This window comes from Pecten maximus, chromosome 4 (assembly GCF_902652985.1).
Source record: "Pecten maximus chromosome 4, xPecMax1.1, whole genome shotgun sequence".
In the NCBI taxonomy this organism is placed as follows: Eukaryota; Metazoa; Mollusca; class Bivalvia; order Pectinida; family Pectinidae; genus Pecten; species Pecten maximus.
In genome coordinates this window covers 17,748,903-17,774,509 of record NC_047018.1, presented here as the reverse complement: position 1 = coordinate 17,774,509, position 25,607 = coordinate 17,748,903, and the positions used below count along the sequence as shown (strand labels likewise).

Below are 25,607 nucleotides of genomic sequence, written 5' to 3'. Positions count from 1 at the left end.
TTTTACTAAGTTATCACGACAAATAGCAAGTATCCCTAATTAGAGTCGAGACCAATATAAACATTTATAATTTGGATCATTATCATTAATATAAAAAATGTACATATGCCATATATAACTGCTTTTTTGCCGTTGCAAAACGCTGCAGTCATTTATAACGATAGCCCAGTTGTTGGACATGGTTTTCTACGTCAAATAGATTTCTTGCCATTCTCCTCTGATCTTCATTTAATGTTGCTTGGCAATCTTGAAAATATGTCAGTCATGTGCATTCAAACGTAAAATATTGCCCGTTTCAAACAGATGCCCATACATATATATATGTCCCCGGTTAAAATTTACTGCTTGATACCAACGTCTAGTTTGTAAGAGTTATTTCCCTTGTGATGAAGTAATGCAATAGAACCCGTATAAGGAAGTGACGTGATTCGAGGCGACTGATGAAGTCTGCCGATTATTGATCTGATATAATATCCAGAAATAGAAATTAGATTGTCAATTTATCCAAGATTGACACAGGAAATGACAGAGATTCGAGGACTGTCGAAGTTAAAGTAGAGGAGGTTCAAAGGAAAGAGTAATCTTCTTGCTCTTAACTTAATCGGACTCCGCCATTTTGTGTTATTTGAAAAGTCTGAGATGGCCAAAAAGACATATGATCTGTTGTTCAAATTGCTTCTGATCGGAGATTCAGGCGTAGGCAAAACTTGTCTTCTTTTTCGTTTTTCTGATGATGCTTTTAATACAACATTTATCTCCACAATAGGTAAGTCATCTGCGTTAGTACTATGTTTTGATTCCGATCAGGTGCCCCCTCCCTAATTTTAAATGGCCCGACATCATCATACACATCTCTTCCGATTGTTGAGTCATACTCACGTATCAGTTTTTAATATAAACATCCATGATGGCAAAATAAATGTTATTAGTCATTACGGAAATCCGTTAATGTAGTCTGACAACTGCATCTATTTGATAGAGGGAATTGACACATCCAAATTCTGATAAATGATACAACACATTTTAAGTGGTGGGCCATTGAGTAGCCTATACATAGATGGATGTAAACTTGAGATGATAACTGTAAAAGCAAGTGTATACACTAATAGCTAGGGTGATTAGACCTGGGGATTACTCCTGTGACTATCACAGGTAGTGGACATGCTTATGATGTTTTAAAATGTTACATTATAGACGAGTAAATTATTGTATTACAATTCAATCGCATGCTTAATTTGTAAAAATATATTATAAGGCCAGGGTACAGTATTTTTTCCAGTCCACCACAGATTGCGGAAAACCACCAACTTGCGTATAATACGCAACCTTGCATACTATACGCTAATTGAGGTATAGTTTGTGCATAATTGTACAGCAAATTTAGATAAAGAAGCTTAGGCACGCACAACAAATGAATGATGTGAGTGAATTATTTTCAATGTGTATACGTATATGTTCGTAAAGTTACCAGAGAAGAATATTCTGTATTTTCAGTAATAAAATTATATATTGAGCTTAAAGGTTGCATATTATACAGTGGTTTTCCCCAATCTGTCAGTGTGCACGTGCACGTGGTGGACTGGAAAAAATATTGTACCTGGCCTTATAATATATATTTTCTTCAAATTAAGCCGGCGATTAATTGTAATACAATAATTTACTCATCTATAATGTAACATTTTAATTAAAATCATGTCCACAAGTTTGAGAATAGACTAGGGAATAAAGGGAATTGTTCACATCAAAAAGAAAATACCAAAAAAATTATCGGGCTATCACTACTATTATATTGTAGTTATTATAACGTACACTGTAGGGTGTTTGATTAATGCTCATGTATACAGTACTGCATTCCGCTTAATTGGGTTGCCTGTTTGCGGGGGCATTTTACCCGATTAACCAACTTCTGCAATAAGCCGAAATGCATGTTGCCATCTTGGATTTGGTCCGTTATGGTTGTTTAATGACTTGGGTCGATTTTGGATGAAAATATTTGTATATAATTATATATATAGCCAATTAACTACCAGTTGCGGTTACTGGTGGTCTAGATGATCTATGTATATCTGTATCATGATTAATGTTCTTGTCCTGAGTATAGGATGCATGTATATGTACTTTTGAAAGGTTTGATATCTAGTTGTTTATTGTACAGAACAACACTATTTGAAGTTCTCTGATTTTCAGTCACTTGATCCATGATATGATATGCTGCGCAGCAATTCAGAAGTCATGTCAAAACCACATTTTGTATGAAGTCTGATCATGATGATGAGTTGTTGTCAAATATAGCTATATAATATAAGTCCAGCTTAATTTTGGAGACGTAAAAGCATACATATTCTAAAAGATTAACTGAAACTCTTGAGTCACATTTGTTCATGTATTAATATTCTTCTACACAAAACATCCTGCTAGATCTGTATGCAAAGTCAGGATTTAGAACTAAAGTTCAAATAAATGTACAGGTAAAATGTGATAAACCAGGTATAATTGTTATGCAGTATATTGATATTACAATATCATATACAAGGTACATGTACATTTAATTTATATATCTTCATGATCAGCATATAATTTTCTTTTTTCAGGTATCGACTTTAAGATAAAGACGGTAGAATTAGGAGGCAAGAAGATAAAACTGCAAATATGGTAAGTATATTTAGTTTTGTAAATTCCTGAACTGAGGGGAACTATAGGATAATGTTGGTGTCCATCTATTTTCCTGCATTATAGCTTGTCCAGGATCTATGTCATACTCTATTTGTCTCTGGATGTTCATACTTTGGTCATATTTTATTCATAATTGTTCAGATAATCATAAACGTATAATTATAACCAAGTGACAAGTTTGCGTATCAGGTGTGCCTCTGCGATTTAGTATACTGTTGTGAATGAATGTGATGAGCTGACTTCTCTAAGCGAAGGTGTTTATGTCACCTCGTCCTGAATGTGATGTTTTCGGCCGTGTGTGACTACAATCGGCGTAGTCTACAGCTGGTCAAGCTCGTATTAGGACGTACTTTACACTCCCATACTTGGGTGATCGTAGACTACATCTGCCATTGTTGGCAATCTAGATATTGAGCATATAATTATAACATTGTATATTCGGTCATCTTTCACAACAATACAATACAAATCTAAAAGTAGTCCTATTATGTAAACTGCTCTTTTGAAACAATTTTGCATAGTTGGATGCATTACATAGATATTCTTCTTTATATACATGTATTTATAATGACTAGGAGGCAATAACAGGTTGGAAAACTACTTGTAGTATATATACTTACGTCATGACTGACAAATCACAAATTTCTCTGCATTAAAATCATGATTATCACCACATAACAAGTTTACATGCATTAATCTGAATATAGATTATAATAGTCAATACTTATTCAGTTTATATATATCAGGTATTGATGCGTGATATAATATTGTTTGTATGAGAAGGTAATATGATGAGATTTGTGTTATAGGGACACGGCTGGACAGGAGCGTTTCCACACCATCACCACTTCTTACTACCGTGGAGCTATGGGCATCATGCTAGTCTATGACATCACTAATACAAAGTCTTTCGAAAATATATCCAAGTGGTTAAGGAACATTGATGAGGTATAACTGCTAACATAATTGCATTTCAATTTTACTTGATGTTTTATTGAGAACAATAATTTAGAATTTATTGGAACCCTTGGTTTATATTTCGGTAACCTGATATCTGTATTTGTGAACATTATGATTATATAATTAACATAAATTCTGCATGCTTTTTGTTGGTGCCATTTTCCCAGAAGTTATCAAACAGATCATAATTTTTTATATCAGCTTCATTTTCAAGGTATCTAATTCATTCTATGATTGAAAAAAACAAACAAAATTACCCATTGAAAATGACTGTACTGCAAGTTAATCTTGCTGTCCAATGTCATGTTAGAATGAATCTAGAATGGACAATGAATTGTCCGAGATAATGATATGGAGTAGAAGTAATCATGATACTGGTATTGTCTGGTCGTAGATAGGTAGACCACTGGTTAAAAGGCGGCTTGGTTGTCATTGGATGAGCTGAAATAGTAGATTGTTATCGGGATTCATACACAGAATGATGTAATTGAATGCTAGACATGTGTTTTTAGCTCACCTGGCCCGAACATTTGCTTAAAATCGCTACTGGTCATAAAATACTGAGTGGATTTTAACCTAATTTGGTCAGAAAGGTCCTTGGGGGATGGGAAACATATTTTGCCTAAATGGTGACTCAGACCCCGAGGGGAAAAAGGGGCAGGGCCCAATAGGGAAAATAAAGGTAATTTCTTTAAATCACTAACTAGTCATAAAGTTCTTGATGGATTTCAACCCAATTTGGTAAGAAACATCCTGGGGGGAAACAAAACATATTGTGCATAAATGGTAACTGACCCCAACTGGACAGAGGGGCAGGGCCCAATAGGGAAAATAAAGGTAATTTCTTTAAATCACTAACTAGTCATAAAGTTCTTGATGGATTTCAACCCAATTTGGTAAGAAACATCCTTGGGGGAAACGGAACATATTGTGCATAAATGGTGACTGACCCCAACTGGCCAGAGGGGCAGAGTCCAATTGGGGAAATAGAGGTAATTCCTTTAAATTGCTACTAAAAAGTTATTAATGGATTTGAACCCAATTTTGGTCAGAAACATCCTTGGGGGCAGGGGAACAGATTTTGCATAAATAATGACTCAATAAGGGCCCAATGAGGGAAATTGAAGTAAATCTTTAAAATCCCTACTTGTTCTAAAATTAAATGACTAAATGGATTTTGATGAAATTTAGTCTGAAGTATTATTTGGCTAAGGGGATCTAATGTTGTATAAATGGAGGATATGGGTAACTTACAACTGGAGAAAAGGGCTTGAAAGAGGGGGCCTAATAGGGGAATGTTTCAAAAGGAAAAAAAGAAAAGAAAAAATAACTTTTAACCATAGTTGGAAGATGCAGCAAAAAAGGTAGAAAAATAATTGAAATGTATCATAAAATATTTTTGCAATGATTACTGACATGCAGGCCCTCTTTGCCTCTTGTTCTTGTGGATCTAAAATTTGAGTACCCATTACAATTTTAGAAATTGTGTTCTGGACATGCCTGAAAAACCATAAAAAAATTACTGAGGAGTGTGGATTATTGCAAAACATCCTGAAAATCACATCATTCTGTTGCTGTTGGAATGACTTCATTTTGTATGTAAATTATCATTTTTCTCTTAGCACTTAAATGAATTTCTTTGTCAGAAAAAGTTTTATTTTTGTATTTCAGCATGCCAATGAAGATGTAGAAAAAATGATCTTAGGTAATAAATGTGACATGGAGAACAAACGTCAAGTGTCAAAGGACCGTGGAGAGTCGGTAAGTGAAACATGGCCAAGCTTGAAAACTTTGAATTACTCTTTGTAGTGCATCCGTCATACCTACAGACATATATACAGGCTTATTAGTACTGTACATTTCTACAACAGGATGTGCATGTAGTTTAGTCAATTTGATACCAGACTAATCTGATGTATGAAATGGGTCGGTCGGGGATAGATGAATTAAGCCTGATAAGAAAAATAGGACTCCATATTCCAACCTTAAACAGAATCATTTCCTGACGAGTCTTTGTTTGTGCAGGAGTGAAAGTTACATTACTTTATGATCAGTGTCTGATTACCAATACAGGGCTTTAGGCATCTTGGAACTGATGAAAAAGTCTCCATTCCTAGATAAGAATTGTCATCAACATTTCTCTTCAAAGTTTTACATAGAGATCCGTCACTCAAAAAGTATAGCTCAAAGTTAGCCAAACTTGGTACATTGTATATAGTTAGATCATATAGTGGACATCACATCTTTCATGTACGGAATGTCATGCAGAATTTTTGGTCCAGTAGCTCTGGAAATTGGTGATGCTGGAAATCTGGAGTTTTGATGTTTTGTGTTTAGCTCAGTGTTTCAAAATTTCTTTAGTGTAAATGTTATTATTCCAACCAAACCTGAACTATAGTTGCAACACACCCTACAGATTATGTGTTATTTTCTTTTCTGTATTTTTGGGTCAAAAACAGGGTGGTTCCATACTATCAAGCCGGGACTTTTTTGTTCTGGAAAAAAATACGGATATTTTAGTGAAATTTGGAGTTAGCTTAAAACTTACTGTACAAACCAGACAAAGCAGGAAAGGAGAGGCAGAATATAGATAATAATGTTTAATTCCTGTTAATATGTTATTCAATCAGTTATTTCCCCTCATTGTACCCACACTTGACCACTTTTGAAATGAAAAGCTTAATTATGTACTCTATATCTCATAAAACCTTGGATACATTTTGTTTATATTTACTCCATAATGCCACACCATCAAGTTCTTCACCTGAGTAGATTTTAGTGGTCATCTGTCAAGATCAAAAGTCACACTTGACCACTTTTCAAATATGATGCTGGTACATGTGATGATATCTAATCCACCCCTGGACAGATTTATTTTATTGATGACGGAGGTTGTATTATAGCTCCTGCTCACTTTGTTTTTACTATCAATATTCGTAAGTATTGCTTTGTATTAAAGGGTTTTAGACACAAAAAGGTTAAAGTTGTCTATAGGTTGGTTTTCTGAAAAGCCAGTCAAATTACCCTCACACTCCTGGGGTTGTGTATGTACACGCTGAGATACAGGGCATGGTATGGGTCCATCTGGACAACTGACCTATATGCAAAATTTCATTCTGTTAACGAGGTCGGTCAGCCTCCTACGTCACAGGTTCACTGCTGCCGAGATGATAGTACATTTGTATAACTAACGTTATAAACACCCAAATGTGTGTCGCATTAAATCACTATTTACACACTATCTACCAAAGGTTTTGTGATGTGGGAATACTTTACATTAATATATTGGGTTACAACAGTACATGTACTCCAGTGATGATCCCGTTATTCATTAAACAACTGTATTCAATTCAACTTTATTCCATAAGTTCTACAACTTATTGGATAAAATAGTATATAACATTAATGGACAAAGGCATCCACTCTTACATGATTTATAATTCAATAAACTAATTTGTCAGATTTGTTACAGGGAAACAGAGAAATAATCATTAAAAATGAATATATTCTAATTAAAATCTTATAAAAAATCTTTCCTTTAGTTTAATTATTTGTTGGTGATAAATATTTTCCTAAATTGTTAAGTTCTTTTATATTTTCTACTTTGAGTAACTGAATACGTTTAAACATACTAGAGTATTTAAAATGATATGTTTTAATCAAATCAATACGAATGTCTGCGTAACATTTTCACCACATCAAATACATTTCCTTCATAACCTTCATAAAACATTCTTTAAGGAAATTGTCAAAAAAGGACATTGTTTGAATACATAACTGTAAAATTGATCAGAACAGTAACCGATTTCTTCAAACATTTACCCAAGACTGACAGTTCAAAGTTCCTGATTTAAATAAAGAATCCAAGGATATTTAGTTTCCAACATGTCATCATAACATGCTTTGAGTACAAAATTATCTGGACGCTTTCATTTCAACCAATATTTAAAAATTGTATTTCAAACTACTGCATTTTTATCAAATCTTTATCTTGCAAAATTAAGAAATGGATATTTTTATGTTAATATTACATCAGGAAAGGGTAAAACATGTTCTTAAAGGTGTACAAAATCTGATCAAATTATGCCAAAAATAAAATGGTTAACAAGGCTAGGAAAAAAAATAAAAAGACTGCACAAGTGAGATCATTTTGTCACCTCACTGTATAGTAGACCAGAGATGTATATATCACATATGTGATATTTACATCTCTGAGTAGACCTATAGTGTATATGCCATTGTTTGAGTTTTTAAAATAGAAAAATAAATAAAAAAGATGACATGTGATATTAGTAAATTACCAAGGTTATAATATTGTCGGCTGGTCTACTATTTTGATTATACAATTACAGACATGAGGTGTGGAAAGAAAATCTAAACATGTAAGATGATAAAATCAGGGCATTCACTAGCTGTCATTGCTTTCAATGTTTACAAAATAATATGGGGCTCTTTGAATTTTCCCTCTATAAATGCATATAACAAGGCAGATTCTAGCCTAGTGATACTGGTGAGGTGAACCAGATGACGCGTCGGACCACGTGACCACCTAGCTCATTAAAATTTTTCAGCCAGCAGCAATATCCCCCTACTGGCCTAAAATAGATAAACAGCTTTGTAAGGCGAGGTAAAACCTGTGTCAGCCAACATTTATGGGGTCGGGCTAACAGAAAATGGAAAAATACCCTATGTGTCCAAAACCCTTTAAGTTGTCTTGAGATATATTTCCCGACCATGCAGACAACCATTACTAACTCACTAATGTTATGTTGTCTTTTCCAGATTGCAAAGGAACACTCAATACCCTTCTTAGAAACGAGTGCAAAAGCTAATATAAATGTGGAAAAAGCATTTATGGATTTAGCCAATGCAATATTACTGAAGGTAAGTTAACTGGATAGTGATTTTGTAATATTATCATACAGATCATCAAATATCTATTATGTACAGCAACTTATTCTGGTCAGCAGATTTTGATTTTGAAAAAGTTTTATGCAGGTTTTTATGGTGCAGCATATTCCTTTGAATTGCTACCAGTCCAATAATAATATAGGACCATAACATCTCAGACAATTACAAGTTCCAGGGATTTAGGGTCAAGGTCTTTGTTACTGTTTTAGTAGGTAGTCGGTAGGAGACGTGCATAGCTTTAGCAATCCTCAGTATACTTCATATTAAACTTCTGTTAAATTTTGATCTGGAAATCAAATTAAATGTTTATGATGTTCTTTTTGAGGCATTTCTTGGTCATGCCATTGTTTTATTATGTACTTAAACTGTTTTATTATGCACTTAAATTCTGTAATTTTGTTTTTATTTCATTATTGACTGATTCCTCTTACAGACACCAGGTAGAGATTCGGAACCCAAGGGAGAGACCCTCACAGGTGGTTCAAAACAAGAAAAGAAAAATTGCTGTTCAACATAGTGATATGTTGGGTAACTTTCAAAGACAATTTTCTTTGCTGACTGTTTGTCCCTTCTCCTCTCCCTCCCTTGTAGAAGGGAGCAACAAATGGATCCGACCATTGGTTCTCCCCGTTCTTCCTCCTCGTAGATGGGATTGACAGATGGACCTGGACTTTTCCACAGAAACACAGATTCATATGCTGCTTCCTTACATTGAAGCAGATCTAGTCGTGCGGTTTCTTGGAGTTTTCTGCACCAGACCTTTATCCCATCGTTTCCTTAGTACAGAAAAGGTTCTTTTTAAAAAACCTTGAAATAAAAAATGCTTTCATTAATTAATTGCTATTCAAGATTACCATAAGATATGTTGATTTTTAAAAAATTACGTTGAGTAAACATTTCTGTTTTCTGCGGGAAAATTATCTACTCAATTATTTGGATAATTTCTCTCCTACTCGGATTCATGGAATGATACAAGTAATTTAATGCACTGGCATAAATGTGCTTTTTCATCACATCAGGCTGGTATGAAATGAAAGCTTTATCATCAAATTTACCCCTCTGTATACGTATACCACTGATTGTTCAGAATGAACTTTGGCACCTAATTCATAATGATGTAATATAGTCTTTCGTTGAAATTTAAGGTATGAAGAACTGATTTTATGAATTATTCAGATTGCCAAAATGAGATGTATAATAATTCAAGCTTGTTATAAGCTGTGATCAGGTGTGTATCCTTCCCATCCTATGTACTTCCTAACAGAATCAACCTATCAGCCCAGTGACATTCTCAGAACAGTTTGCTGCCAGTATGTTTTTACTGATGTAACAATGGAGTTAAAAGACACTAATAGTGTTTGGTCAGTATTGATTAGTGGAAAGACAAAATATTCCTCAAAGATTTCATTTACAGTTCAAGTTTAAGGAAGAGTTCAATTTGACATAGTAAAACCTTTGCTCTGCATATTTTCTGTACACATTTATTGCATTTTCACTGAATATTCTCACATTGTAACCAATGGTGTAAAGCTAAATGCACCTGTGGAATTGTGTGGAGTTGTTTACTAGAAAATTGTAAACTTAATTAACTCAAACAATATTTTAACTTAAATTATCTTGACCTGTACATTTTGAAAATGTCACTATTACCCTTCAATTTCAATCGACATTTAAGGTAACAACAGCTCATAAAGAAAAATCTGATTTTAAAAATTTAATCTTAAAATGGAAAGAGATTGTATGATTTTGGGGGTAAGCACCTCAATTAACTGTCTGTAACAGGTAGTAACCATTGGCCATGTGAACTCTAATGCTGTGTTACCAGGATGTTTTAATACGGCTTGCTGTCTATATTGTTGTACAAACACTTGAGAGAAAGTGATTGTGATTGCAAGGACATAACACAAAAGCTAGCAGCCATGAAATGATATGCTTGTCAATGTTTTTGCCGCTTAAAAACAGTTTTTTAATGTGAGTTCTGCACTCGATAACACAAAGATAAAAATTTCAGCAATTGAAATGATCATTATCTATTAGTTTTAACATTCCTTTTAAGTTGAAGAAATTTAACAGGTCAGTGGTAAAATCTTTTCAGTAGATTGTATAACTTCACCTGCATCTAAGAATAATTGTTGAAAATTATACATATTCACAGTCCCAATTGAAAGTGTTGTATTTCTTTTGTTTTCACACTTTATTGTCTGATCATAGATGGTGTCAAACCATGTTCATTTCAGGCTGTGCTCCAAAGTCACACATCAAGGTCAATTATACTAATGTGTACCCTTCTAATGCACTGTTCTGAGGTCAGAAGTCATGGTCAAAGATCTGTCATATATATAGACTCCACTCCTGGGACTTAATTAGTGTTCAAATCTCTGGTCCTGCTTCAAGGTCACACAAGCTGAGACATTTCAAAGATGAAGGCAATGTTTATGATTTTTATTGTGAGAAATAATGTTTGTGGTAATTTGTTAATAACATGATCAGATTGGTTCTTCATCAGTCCTTCACTTTAGAACTTTTGAAAATTATTTAATATTTATGGCATAGAACTTCCATTGCAAGGATTGATTTAAAAAAAATAATAGATCATTCCATATCCTAGTAGACTATTCATCAATAATGCATGTTGACCTCCTTTAAATGAGGAAGCCAGAAGCATTACTTACAATAATAAGGTTGGAAATCCTTATCCAGTGATCCTGCCTGGAAACTTCAAAGTTCCCGAATAGAGAGTTATTTCCCTTTAGCTCAGAGTGATAGGTCGTGTCCAATTTGAATGAGGAAGCTGCTTTCCTTGTGAAACACATTTATGTGCAAGAGATAGAGAGTTGTCTCCCATGTGTAACAGATGTTAATATTGTCCCATGTGTAACTGAGAGTTACGTTGAGAGTTGGCTCCCATATCCCCTTCGAAGGAGATTAGAGAGATACAGTTGCCTCCCTCTTGTATCCTTGTGTAGTGCTAATTCAGTAGTGCAATCACGCGGCACTTAATCTGCAACAGTATTGATATACATTGCTGTTAATGGTGAAGTTTCTGTCCAATGTATCTGTACATTTATTCAAGTCCTGAGTTTACATGTGTTTTGTTAAACCTGTAAAACTGTACATGGTATTACATTTGAATTAGAAGAGTGCCAATGTTGGTCACATTCATAATAAGACAGAGAAAAGAAGTCTTTTTGTTATTATTGTTTGTTTTTAAGCTGTATTGTATAACAGACTTTTAATTGTACACAATATTAATTTATATGAAAGTAGAACTAATCGCATGCAGTAGTATGTAAGCTATGACACTGTAAGTAAGCTATGACACTGTAAGTAAGCCTTGACAGTAAGTAGGATGATGTACCTTTACAGTGATGTTATGTTCCTTATACCTGCTGCTGTATATTCATGATAGTAATTTACTTTGTACAATGTACATGTGTCAGAGTGCAATTTCTTTGTGTTGAATGACAAAATGAATTAACATTTCAGTAACATGCCCCAATTTCTCAAATATTGTGTTATATTCAGACTTAACTTATTCAAACATTATTCTTTCGAATCAGAATTTTCTTGTTGATTTCTTCAATTGGCAATCTTTCGAGCTATGCTTGCCAGTCTATTGTTGATGGTGGCATCTTCAGACACTACCTGGCCTCTTTTAACGTGTGCTTAATTTGTACATGAATTTGGACTTTATTCCGTATGAAGTTATTGATTCAAATATCATCAGAATTGTCTTTATGTGTGGAGTAGCATTATCACATTTGAAGTGATTTCAGTTGGCTCTCATAGTCATTATTAATGCCAGCTGAATTCACATATTCAACATGAAACGAAAGGAACTTTCATGAAATTTGTCATTTCAAGATTGCATTTATATTGATGAATGCTACATGAAAACATGTCTGTCTTTAAATTGGTCAATGTGCAACAAGAAATAAATCATTTGGGGAAAATTTGAGGATGATAACAACTTTTGATAAATCAGGGTTTTAGTTTTCATACTTTAGTACTACTGGGTCCTCCTATATAACATTCTTAACTTTTGAATTATTGGATCTGTCATTTTTTATACCATCTAGCCCAAACAGTTTTGATTTTATTGCAGACCATATTGACTAGAATAACAAATGGTACTAAAGGTTCACTTTCATCAATAATTTCACTAGTAGGATATCATTTACTTGTTTGACAACAATTGCAAGAGAAACCCTCTTCACATGTTAATGAACCAAAAGTTTAAAAAAAAGCTTGCTGCTTTAAAAATAAAATATTCTTAAATAGAAGATTGTGGTTATTATCTGGCAAACCCAGCTTTGTATCTAATTCCAAGAAACCATTTCTGTCTGATTGAACCAGTATTTCTAGATATATGTAGCACAACTAGACTGTACATACCGTGCCTATATTAAGATTGTTGTCTGCCATTTCACAATTTGGACCAGTTCAGTTTTATAAGGAGAATTGTAGGGTCGCTTCTTTATGATTGACACTACCGTAAATGAATCCTGTTTTAAATAATACAGTATTTCAAATTATGTTTGCAATCTTTCTTTTAATAACATACACAAATTTCAGTGGCTGATTGCTACCAATTAGGCTGTCAAAATATATAATTTTAGAATGTGTTGTTATTCTGTATTGATTTAAGTCAGTCTTCTGTCAAAAATCAGATAGGTAAACGATAAAGTTATTACAATGTAAATATCCAGCTGTGAAATGTTTCAATCATGTATGAAAACATTATGAACTACTGATTTACTCCTGTTTATATTTTCTTTGTGGTACATGTTTTCCATGTACGGGTACACAGGTGACTGAATGTATGCTTGTTGTGTATTGTCACTCCCATTTACGACATGAAATGATATAACTGTATTTCTCATATATTGATACATAAAGTTTACAAGTGTTAGTATGAATGCATGAGTGATGCTTTTAAAAACCTCACCTCTTTCCCCCGATATCTGGTAATGTCCCATTTTTTTTCAACAGCAATGCTGGTTTGTCTGACGCTGTCTGGGGATATGGTGTTTTGTTTGTGCTTAAATTTGTGAACGGCTTGGTAAAATTCCTCTTATAGAATTTAGAATGTAACAGGAACATGAACGTATGTATCGAGAACTAGAACCATTTCTTTTTGTTTTCATTTTTTGTTTATGATAGTTATAATTCAATATTTTGTTGACATAAGTTATCCACCACTTGAAGGTTTATGAAACAATGTAATTACAGTAATTCATAAAAATAACCTGATGGAGGTAGGAAGTTAATAGCCCCAATATTCGTAACTTGAGAGAAATTAAAACAAACATATAACAAAGACATACAATTTATTTATAGCCAAACCTGGCTATCTCAAAATCAGTGGGGTCATGAAAAATTTAGATAACCCGAGTATTTGAAAAAAAAACCGGTATGTTTTATATGAATTTGTGTTGTCAGAACTGAGTTTTTACTTCCAAGTTCAGCAGATTCTTCGCATTATCAGAATTCTACATAACAAAGTTTGAGTTTACTTTACATCAGAAGAAGATGCCAAGTATTTTGTATGTTGGTATCGATAAAACAGAGGCTTAAGTGTCATCAAATGTAAACTGTCCGCTGAATTGTGAGCATTACAAGATTGGAAAAAATTTGCTTATATTTCGTTCATTATGTAAGATAATTAATCAATTTCCTTTGGTTTGTTGTGGATAATTAATCCTTTTCACAGGTAACTTGATTATTTATAGAATAGTCAATACAGTTCTATTTTGTCTAAATTTCCCACTTGTCATGCTACATTTATAGACAAATAGACCCATCACCCACACCCCGAGATTTTCATATAGTCTGTCTGTAATTTGAAATATCCCTATATTCAAATTCAGTAATTAAAAGGTGTAATTTAAACACGATACATGTTAAAGTCTTACAGATGTTTTAAAAAATTAATTTATGTCCAAAATCTAACATTGTTTTGTAACGTTTACCAGGGTTCTCGTTATAAGTGCCATACCTGATGCAATATTGGCATCCGGGATGGCACTTATAACGAGATCAGGTTATGATGTGATTTCCTGCATTTTTCACTTATTCCATACAAAAAAATTGACTTATGATATTCCCTACAAAAATTCTCGAGTTACATTAATATTTTCATGAGAGCTACAAAAAAGATAGTATGGTGAATAATCATTGTTTGTGATGAGAAAATTTCTGGATGATGAAAATGCACCAAAGTTACGTATATTGGGACTCCCAACAACATATATATATATATATATATTGATACTTTTCATCTGGTCTGTTATAAACTACATCTTTAGTTTATTAAGTACTTGTTACATTGGTTCATTACAGAGAAAGTTTGTTCTGGGATCATTGAACTGTTTTTTCCCGAAGTGAATAGACCAATATTATTTTATATAACCATATATATATCTATATCCAGTGTGTATTAATATGGCTATGTGGAGCCTTTTAAGGGCGCTACATCGTCTTATATTGTGTTGCTCATTGGATGTGTGTAAAAGGTGTCTAGAATTTCTGGACTTGTCCAAGCTAAAATAATATTTTACATGATGTAGCTTCTAATCAGATAATGTAGATTACAAATTATTATTTAAGTGTACAACATGTATCAGCCTAAATATCATGCATTCACGCATCAAATCAGTATGTATACACTGAGTCATAAGAGGAATAAAGGAATTCTAATTCTTACAATATTGTTTTTTCATTTTTATTGCAATATGTGATATGAAGGATTAACCATAGAATATATGTACAGATTTTAGTTCTTTTAAAATTATCTGAAATTCCCAATTCACCAGTTTGAGATATGGTGGAGATAGTGCATCTCACCCTCCATATTAAAGTGGATTACAATGTTGGCATCTCGCCCTCCATATTAAAATAGATAACAATGTTGGCATCTCGCCCTCCATATTAAAGTAGATTACAATGTTGGCATCTCACCCTCCATATTAAAGTGGATTACAATGTTGGCATCTCGCCCTCCATATTAAAGTAGATTACAATGTTGGCATCTCGCCCTCCTATATTAAAGTGGATTACAATGTTGGCATCTCGCCCTACATATTAAAGTGGATTACAATGTTGGTATCTCACCCTCCTATATTCAAGTAGATTACAATGTTGGCATCTCGCCCTCCTATATTCAAGTAGATTACAATGATGGCATCTCGCCCTCCTATATTAAAGTGGATTACAATGTTGGTATCTCGCCCTCCTATATTCAAGTAGATTACAATGTTGGCATCTCGCCCTCCTATATTAAAGTAGATTACAATGTTGGCATCTCGCCCTCCTATATTCAAGTAGATTACAATGTTGGCATCTCGCCCTCCTATATTCAAGTGGATTACAATGTTGGCATCTCACCCTCCATATTAAAGTGGATTACAATGTTGGCATCTCGCCCCCCTATATTCAAGTAGATTACAATGTTGGCATCTCGCCCTCCTATATTAAAGTGGATTACAATGTTGGCATCTCGCCCTCCTATATTCAAGTAGATTACAATGTTGGCATCTCACCCTCCATATTAAAGTGGATTACAATGTTGGCATCTCGCCCTCCTATATTCAAGTAGATTACAATGTTGGCATCTCACCCTCCATATTAAAGTGGATTACAATGTTGGCATCTCGCCCTCCTATATTCAAGTAGATTACAATGTTGGCATAATTAACTGTTTCCTGACTGTTTCCCTTTTTTCATGAATGAGGGATTGCAATTCGAGTTCAATCCTTGTATCAAATTCCATCCATTGCCGGAGTTATGTCCATACACAATAGTATTATGCAATCGTGATATCATCCACAAATGACCTCAGACGTTGTGTGGACGTTAAACTCCATCAACTAACCAACCTACCAACTAACCGGCAACATAAAGCATATGGCTTTTCATATGGTGACCATGGAATTTTCAAAATGACATTTCAATTAAGTGGGTGCAGGCGACACATCCAAATCAATGTAAGGATAGTCTGGTAATACAGTTGTAACACGCCTGCCTTTCACCCTGAAAAGGTATGTGGTCATCTGTCGGATGACGTGGGTTTCTTCCCATAGAAAAACTTCTTGAATGCTTTCATCCGGACCAACAAGATTGACAAATCGGGTTTAGAATTGCATTATATCGAAAAAAAATTCAGAAACTGAACATTTTCGGATATCAGTTTGCTGAAGTGCCACTAGTTTTCTGACAACGAGTTGAGATGTAGAATCACTTCTTGGTTGCACGCGACGTAACTCTCCTGCAAAGGGAAACAAACTGTCACGTTAGTATGTAAGAAAAATATGATGTGATCGAATTAGGATTTCAGTCAAATCATAAAGATATTAATGTTACATCGCATTGGAGATAATAACCTCAAACCTCAAAAATGCGACCGAAACATTTCATCTAGGAGAGGAAATGTATATTTTGCGAATATTCATATAAAGACAAAACGACAGGTGCAACCTTCCACCAAAGAGAGAACAACTTATATCATATATTACATCACAATGGAGACAAAAGAAGCAACTATGACAACGCTGGCAGTTGTGACGTTGGGAGAAAATACATGGCATTTAAACACGCCACCATCACCAAGACAAGCAGTTTTCTATGTCCAGTCTTGACGAAGGAAGGTACTTTTGTCGAGTTTTTGACTCCGAATCATATTTAATGTACTAAACATCAGACAGATATATCTTTATCGTATGCTAAATTAACAGCTTTGAATCATATTTTGTTCTAGAATAATTGAAAAGGACTTTTTGGTATAAGTCCTACTCAATGAAATATGTAATAGATACATAATGGGTACGAGTGATGTATCGGATATATCACACGAGTGCGTAGCACGAGTGTGATATATGCGATACGTCACGAGTACCCATTTTGTATCTGTTTTATCCAATGACAGCCGAGGTTTTGTCACCCACGTGCCTAGGGGTGGAGCTATAAAATTGATCAAAACCTGTCACTGTGATATGTTTCCCGCCAATTTCTGACACGTTTCATTCTGTCACAGTCTAGTCCATTCATTTCTAGTGAGACTGTCAACCATGGCGGATCATGAACTGATCATTGATGTCGATGTATTTACCGACCAAGTATGAGTATGAACTGGAAGATAGTGACACTGTAGCTACTGACATTGGATTATTTGATACCAAGGAATTAACGTAACCAATTGTTGTAAATAAACTGAACGGTAATGTGAAAAACATGTGAAAGACTGCAGGATTCGAGGGAAATTACACAAACGGTAACTGCTCCGGAAAGAGGACCTGCGCTACTTCCCTTTACCAAGCAGGTAAGTCTAAAATCATATTGTTTGAACAAATTGTAAAATGAAATATTTTTCGTAAATTTCGACGTTCACGATGTCACGAATCTTTCAAAGTCCATGAAATTGTTTAAATACATCGATGAATCGGTTAATCGGTATTTTTATCCACTCGTCCTGTTATCATTTTCATCACTATTTTGCTTATGATAAGATTTTTGTGCAACGAAAATGTATGGTTACATTTGGCGTAATCTGTATAACCATTTTTTTTAAATGACTGAAATTTTATATGTAATCATGAATGCGTTTTTTTACTGATCTGTTAGACCTAAAATATACTCAACAGGGTTTTATATTCTGTTTCGTCAGGTTTTGATGAGCAACTCAATATGGACAGGACGGAACATCGCAGCACGGCTGTATGCATACAAGGTGAAGAAAGAAGACAACAAAGAATATTTCTAAACGGCACTCGTATTTCATTAAATTTTGTTTAAAATGTTTTCCTGTCTTTGTTCATTTGCCACGCCCACATTTGAAATTGGCCCCGCCTCAAGACTGAGGCATGGACCAATCAGAAATGCCATGTGATATTTCAGATATCACATATGTGATATTTGAAATGTCACATAGTATGCAATATAACGCCAACAAAAGATCAAAGAAAAACCGAGGCGTCATTGGATAAATAAAAAAAAGAAAGGCAAGTGATGAATGTATTTTTCCGCCTCGAATTGTACCACAATGTTCAGTGATAGAATAACATGAAATATTTAACTTTGTTTATAAGAAAAGGTGTGTAAACTTACATAAGTGCCAATAAAAGACGGACATCGAAGCTGGAGCTGTCTCACCACCTGAATCAGGCTTGTCCTCTGGTTGAGGTTGATGTTTTCTATGGCATTGGCCACCGTGCAAAATATTCCACATTTCGAGGACCCATTTCTGACAAAAAAAAACCTTTATTTCATCGTATGCTATCACTATGATATAACTTGTTTCGCAATTGTTGTAAAATAAATAAAGTTTAAATTTAGTGTTGATACGATTTATTCATTTTGTAGCCAAACGATGTATGTGGTTATCGGCAAAGTTTAATGTGAAGACAGAGATCTAGCGTAAATTCGATGTATTTTTGTTGATAAAACAATTTATCACTTTTACTTTTATACTGTTCTATTGTCAATTGGTAGCTTTTAAAGGGGTATTTTATTACTAAACACATTATAAATAAAGACATCAAATATATAGACAGGAAACAACACCTGCAGACGACGGTTACAGGACCGGCGAAAGTGGCTTGTTTCTGCCATCCCTGTACCGCATACACCATTTGCGTGATGTAGCCCTCGGAACATGTTTGCTTGTCGTAGGGCCAGTCGCACATTCTTAATATCTTGAGCTTGTGTGAGGTATCATTCCCCTGAAAGACAATAAATAACGTATAAAGTGCAAAGGCGTGAGTTTCGGTAAAATAAGCTGCAATTGAACAACAACAACAACAACAATTGATACCTTAAATCAGAATTAATTTTGTTCAGGTTTATCTTATAAATCTGTCAATTTGGGTACACATTCAAACAAACACTTTTCAAGCATCACTTTATAAACGTAATATATTAATCCTATTCCATTAAGGATAAGATAGGTATTAAAGTCGGCCTACAGGACTGTAGAATAAAGCATTTCGAGCGTGGGTACACCTACAGCTTTAGATAGGTAGACCTCTGTCATGACGATGGAGCCTTCACTACAAGATCTACTGGCAGTTTGTACAGAAAATAATCCCCCTGTTATTTCTGACTCCTGCGACGGCATCAGACTTGGATCCTGTGTGAAAAAAGAAGTTGGCTGTATATGACACTACAGAGGAAGGCATACTGCGTCTCTAAAAATTTGGGTAGGAACTGTATATTGATAATTATTTTTAGAAGATTACTTATACATGTAGTATGATATAGTGCCTCCTTAAAACGAAAGTTAAGTCGAACTATCAGAGTTGTTTATGTGACTAGATTAAAGAAGAATAGTCGATTATACTCATTGTTATTTAGGTGTTCATATGATATTTCTGTGAATATACCAGCTTAAACATACAATATAATATTATATATACAGATGTAGTCTAAAGGAATGTTCTTTTGTGGAGAGACATAAAACGCTGTATTGCATGTGAGTCGACAATTTTACAAACATCGACGTCAGCATCGCTGTCCAGAATGACTACAGCTGTAGACTTGTAGTCGTATATCATGGCCCAGAAGTCACCAGCAGTGTCCGGGAGTGGCCACTGTGTAGCAATGTATCCCTCATAGTTCTGAACGCTCTGTGAAAACACATCAATGTTAATTTCAAAAATATTAATTATCTATCACACACATCGTTAACCAAAGACACATACAAATGATTAAATCCATAAATTCTAATTTGGATTTTACCCAACTATCCATTAACTCTGATTATGTTTTATTAAACTTAGTCTAGACAGAAGCCTTCTACAAAAACTACTTGCATAACGCTTACTTTCGGTCTTATTATTTTCCCCCGTTTAATTTTGTGTATGATAACATGTATGAGTATGACACGATTACATATATGTCATCACCTGATTAAAACAAACGATTGATTAAACGATTATAAAACTATCCTAACCTGATTAAAATAAACGATTGATTAAACGATTATAAAACTATCCTAACCTGATTAAAACAAACGATTGATTAAACGATTATAAAACTATCCTAACCTGATTAAAATAAACCATTGACTAAAAGATAATATAACTATCCTAACCTGATTGAAATAAACCATTTATTAAACGATCATAAAACTATCCTAACCTGGTTAAAATAAACCATTGATTAAACGATCATATAACTATCCTAACCTGATTAAAATAAACCATTGATTAAACGATCATAAAACTATCATAACCTGATTAAAAGCAACCATTTATTAAACGATTATATAACTATCCTAAGCTGATTAAAATAAACCATTGATTAAACGATCATATGAACAACATTTTTTCCTCAAGGGTTACCTCCCGTAAATAATTGGTCAATGCAATAGGTCCCGTATACTTTATAAATACACTGTTTACAGTATATACATTGTACAATTTTAGTATGGGTATTTAAAAGTATTTGACCAATGTAACATATTTACTAAAATGAAATACATTCTATAAATATACTGAAATGTTGTTTTACCGGAAGGAACACGGCGTTGATATAATCTGTCCTGTTGGTTGGCTGTGACGACAAAAAGGGACGGTTCTTGTTGCCTACAAAATCAAAATACATGTAGATATTTTAAATAAGGGAGGAGATGATAAATTTACAATATATTTTGAGATAAAAATATGTCTTTTATTTTCAGTGTGATATCAATTACAGTATTTAGGTATAATGCTATTTATTGGATTAATAGATTGGACAACTTGATTTTATACTTACGAGTGGTCTCTATTTGTGCAAATGTTCAATTATTCAATCAGGGAATTTGGTCACACTGACGTTTGATATTTAAACAAGCAAATAACGAGTTAATCTTAATCTATATAATGCGAATTGTCGATTGTAGATACAATGTCTACTAAGATATGACTCTTAGAGAGCTAGACCTACGACAAGAACACATGCTTCTGATACAGGATTTCTTCAGTAAATGAAGATGACAACAGCCATAGTGATTTCAGAAATTTTTAGTTACTTGATGAAACAATGTCTGACTTACTTACCTGGCAGTATTTTCAAATCTCTGTTTTTCCCCTGGTTTTCTGGCATCATGCCTTCTGACAGTTGACCTGTGAGTAGGGTTGGACGTTTATCATCGAGCTTCTGTAAAGGAGAAAGAAAATAACATGCAAAATATCATGTCGAAAAGGAAAGGAAATAAATAAAATAAAAACTAACCACCTTGTACGCTATATCCTGTCTTGCTGTAACAAAAAGTCTCTTTCTCAAAATTACTTCCCTGTATACTTGAATAAAGGAACGAAAGGGGAAAACCAACACCTATAGTTAGACTGGCCAGGTCTAATCAATTGTTGTATTACAAAAATATGGCATTCAATGTCTCCAATGTTACCAAACGTAGAGTGAAACCTGAAGTGGAAAAGACTTGTTAGCGAACAAAGAGCATTTGTAGAAAATCATTCATTTTGTTGAAGAATGTTTTTTTTATAGTTTCACAGTATTTTCAATACCACATAATTGTTTTAAATATTAATTACTCTTATATGTTTGTGACACAAAATTTTAATAAATATCAGCAGTCTAAAGTTCGCATGACCTTATCTATTGAGTTAAAAAAAAACCTAATTAGAATTGATTATGACTTAAATTTATGTCCAGTTTTAGTTTAGGTTTCTCGCTTGTTTCGAGGTAACTAAAACATAACTATATATTTTTATCTTTTAATTTAATCAACAAATTTACTAGCTATATCATTGCAGTCATTCAATTTTATCAATTAGTTTATCATCCGTAGTGTTCCTAATTTCTACTGACCCTGTATTCCTGGAGGAGATCGCCCATGGGTACAGTTGTATTTTCAGTAAGAAAAAGCTCCACCAAGGCATGGTATATAAACTCGTACTGTACCTATAAGTGTAAACAAAACGTGATAATCTCTCTGAATCCTTTACATGGAATTGTGGAAACGTAAACAAAATATCCTGTAATGGAACATACAATCTATATGAATATGTGTTTTAAAGGCCGTTTTACAATGTGATATATAAAGTATAAAGTGTCACCCTTTGAGCGTCACACTAACGTTTTGCGACCAATTGTGATGACTGATAGAAATATGGTGCAATCAACTAATTGATAGTGATATGATGTCAGACACTCATTGATAGTGATATGATATCATGCACTGATTGATTGTGATATGATGTCAGACACTCATTGATAGTGATATGATGTCAGACACTCATTGATAGTGATATGATATCATGCACTGATTGATAGTGATATGATACCATGCACTGATTGATAGTGATATGATGTCAGACACTCATTGATAGTAATATGGTATCATGCACTGATTGATAGTAATATGATATCAGACACTAATTGATAGTAATATGGTACAATCAAGTGATTTATAATGATATGATGTCATGCACTGATTGATAGTGATATGATGTCATGCACTGATTGATAGTGATATGATGTCAGACAGTAATTGATAGTGATATGATGTCAGACACTGATTGATATTGATATGATGTCAGACAGTAATTGATAGTGATATGATATCATGCACTGATTTATAATATGATGTCATGCACTGATTGATAGTGATATGGTGTCATACACTCATTGATAGTGATATGATGTCATGCACTGATTGATAGTGATATATCATATACTAATTGATAGTGACATGATGTTAGACAGTAATTGATAGTGATATGATATCATGCACTGATTGATAGTGATATGATGTCATGCACTGATTGATAGTGACATGATGTCAGACAGTAATTGATAGTGATATGATGTCAGACACTCATTGATAGTGATATGATATCATGCACTGATTGATAGTGATATGATGTCATGCACTGATTGATAGTGACATGATGTCAGACACTCATTGATAGTGATATGATATCATGCACTGATTGATTGTGATATGATGTCAGACACTCATTGATAGTGATATGATATCATGCACTGATTGATAGTGATATGATGTCATGCACTGATTGATAGTGACATGATGTCAGACAGTAATTGATAATGATATGATATCATGCACTGATTGATTGTGATATTATGTCAGACACTCATTGATAGTGATATGATATCATGCACTGATTGATTGTGATAAGATGTCAGACAGTAATTGATAGTGATATGATGTCAGACACTCATTGATAGTGATATGATGTCAGACACTGATTGATATTGATATGATGTCAGACAGTAATTGATAGTGATATGATATCATGCACTGATTTATAATATGATGTCATGCACTGATTGATAGTGATATGGTGTCATACACTCATTGATAGTGATATGATGTCATGCACTGATTGATAGTGATATATCATATACTAATTGATAGTGACATGATGTCAGACAGTAATTGATAGTGATATGATATCATGCACTGATTGATAGTGATATGATGTCATGCACTGATTGATAGTGACATGATGTCAGACAGTAATTGATAGTGATATGATGTCAGACACTCATTGATAGTGATATGATATCATGCACTGATTGATAGTGATATGATGTCATGCACTGATTGATAGTGACATGATGTCAGACACTCATTGATAGTGATATGATATCATGCACTGATTGATTGTGATATGATGTCAGACACTCATTGATAGTGATATGATATCATGCACTGATTGATAGTGATATGATGTCATGCACTGATTGATAGTGACATGATGTCAGACAGTAATTGATAGTGATATGATATCATGCACTGATTGATTGTGATATTATGTCAGACACTCATTGATAGTGATATGATATCATGCACTGATTGATTGTGATATGATGTCAGACACTAATTGATAGTAATATGGTACAATAAAGTGATTTATAATGATATGATGTCAGACACTAATTGATAGTAATATGGTACAATCAAGTGATTTATAATGATATGATGTCAGACACTAATTGATAGTAATATGGTACAATCAAGTGATTTATAATGATATGATGTCATGCACTGATTGATAGTGATATGATGTCATGCACTGATTTATAATATGATGTTATGCGTTAATTGATAGTGATATGATGTCAGACACTAATTGATAGTGATATGATGTCATGCACTGATTGATAGTGACATGATGTCAGACAGTAATTGATAGTGATATGATGTAATCTACTGATTGATAGTGATATGATGTCAGACAGTAATTGATAGTGATATATCATATACTAATTGATAGTGATATGATGTCAGACAGTAATTGATATTGATATGATGTAATCTACTGATTGATAGTGATATGATGTCATGCACTGATTGAAAATGATTTTAGTAAAATTTGAATTCTTCTAAAAAAATTGACATGATTTAAAATTTGGGTAAATGTTGCATTAATTGCCATTTCCATCAAAATGGAAAGAAGTACACAAGTATACAAGTTAACAGCATATTCTAGTATACTTTGATGTACTTGCCTGATGTACGGTTTAATCGCAAAGTCAAGATGTAAAATTAACTATTTACGTAATTTTCGACCATTTTATTTATGGTCTAGTCAGCAGTTTAACTGGATAGGATTCTCACCTTTGTCTGAACCATGTCCATCCTATCCTGTCTCATGCTGTTGATAAATGCTGGAGGGTCCACCACACCCACGTCTTTCCCGTGTTTGAACAAGGCGTCTACTGCAATGTATGTCCCTGTGCGTCCAACACCAGCACTGTAGTAGAGACAAATGGAAAGACCATGTCTTCTCAGGTAACCTGTTTCGTGTCTATGCATTTTACATGTACTTTGCTATTATTGACTGCGCGATTTCGAATAGTGTTTTTATTTTGTAATATTACGGTACCTCCTAATTTCTTTAAATTTGAAGGGAAGGCGATGAACAGTGGTGTATTCACTTAAAGTTTTGTATTTAAATGTACGAGGACTGATTAATATTGAAGGATTTGAATTTTGCCAGATATATTGTATTATTTTTCAACATAATCTCCTTCACTATCTATACACTTTTACCAGCGGTGTTTAAGGGACTCGTTTCCTTGGCTGTTCAGAAAGT

The 25,607-nt window shown here is 33.8% G+C and overlaps 2 protein-coding genes across 2 annotated transcripts in view; one reads left to right on the top strand and one right to left on the bottom strand.

Annotated features, from left to right (window-relative positions):
• Nucleotides 1-403: 403 nt before the first annotated feature.
• Nucleotides 404-15,249, top strand: LOC117325402 (ras-related protein Rab-10-like). Its single transcript, XM_033881576.1, has 6 exons — nt 404-766; nt 2,592-2,652; nt 3,483-3,621; nt 5,305-5,394; nt 8,416-8,517; nt 8,978-15,249. The coding sequence occupies exons 1-6, from the start codon at nt 640-642 to the stop codon at nt 9,059-9,061; spliced, it is 603 nt and encodes a 200-aa protein (XP_033737467.1). The 5' UTR covers nt 404-639; the 3' UTR covers nt 9,062-15,249.
• The window catches only part of LOC117325401 (receptor-type tyrosine-protein phosphatase alpha-like), a 27,244-nt gene continuing 15,334 nt past the window's right edge, over nt 13,698-25,607 (bottom strand). The window contains exons 10-18 of the mRNA XM_033881575.1: nt 25,130-25,265; nt 22,351-22,443; nt 21,579-21,678; nt 21,049-21,122; nt 20,031-20,162; nt 19,544-19,666; nt 19,102-19,259; nt 18,646-18,781; nt 13,698-16,810 (exon numbers count right to left, since the gene is read on the bottom strand). Coding sequence (XP_033737466.1) covers nt 16,748-16,810; nt 18,646-18,781; nt 19,102-19,259; nt 19,544-19,666; nt 20,031-20,162; nt 21,049-21,122; nt 21,579-21,678; nt 22,351-22,443; nt 25,130-25,265 — 1,015 coding nt within the window. The 3' untranslated portion in view covers nt 13,698-16,747. The remainder of the gene's footprint in view (nt 16,811-18,645; nt 18,782-19,101; nt 19,260-19,543; nt 19,667-20,030; nt 20,163-21,048; nt 21,123-21,578; nt 21,679-22,350; nt 22,444-25,129; nt 25,266-25,607) is intronic.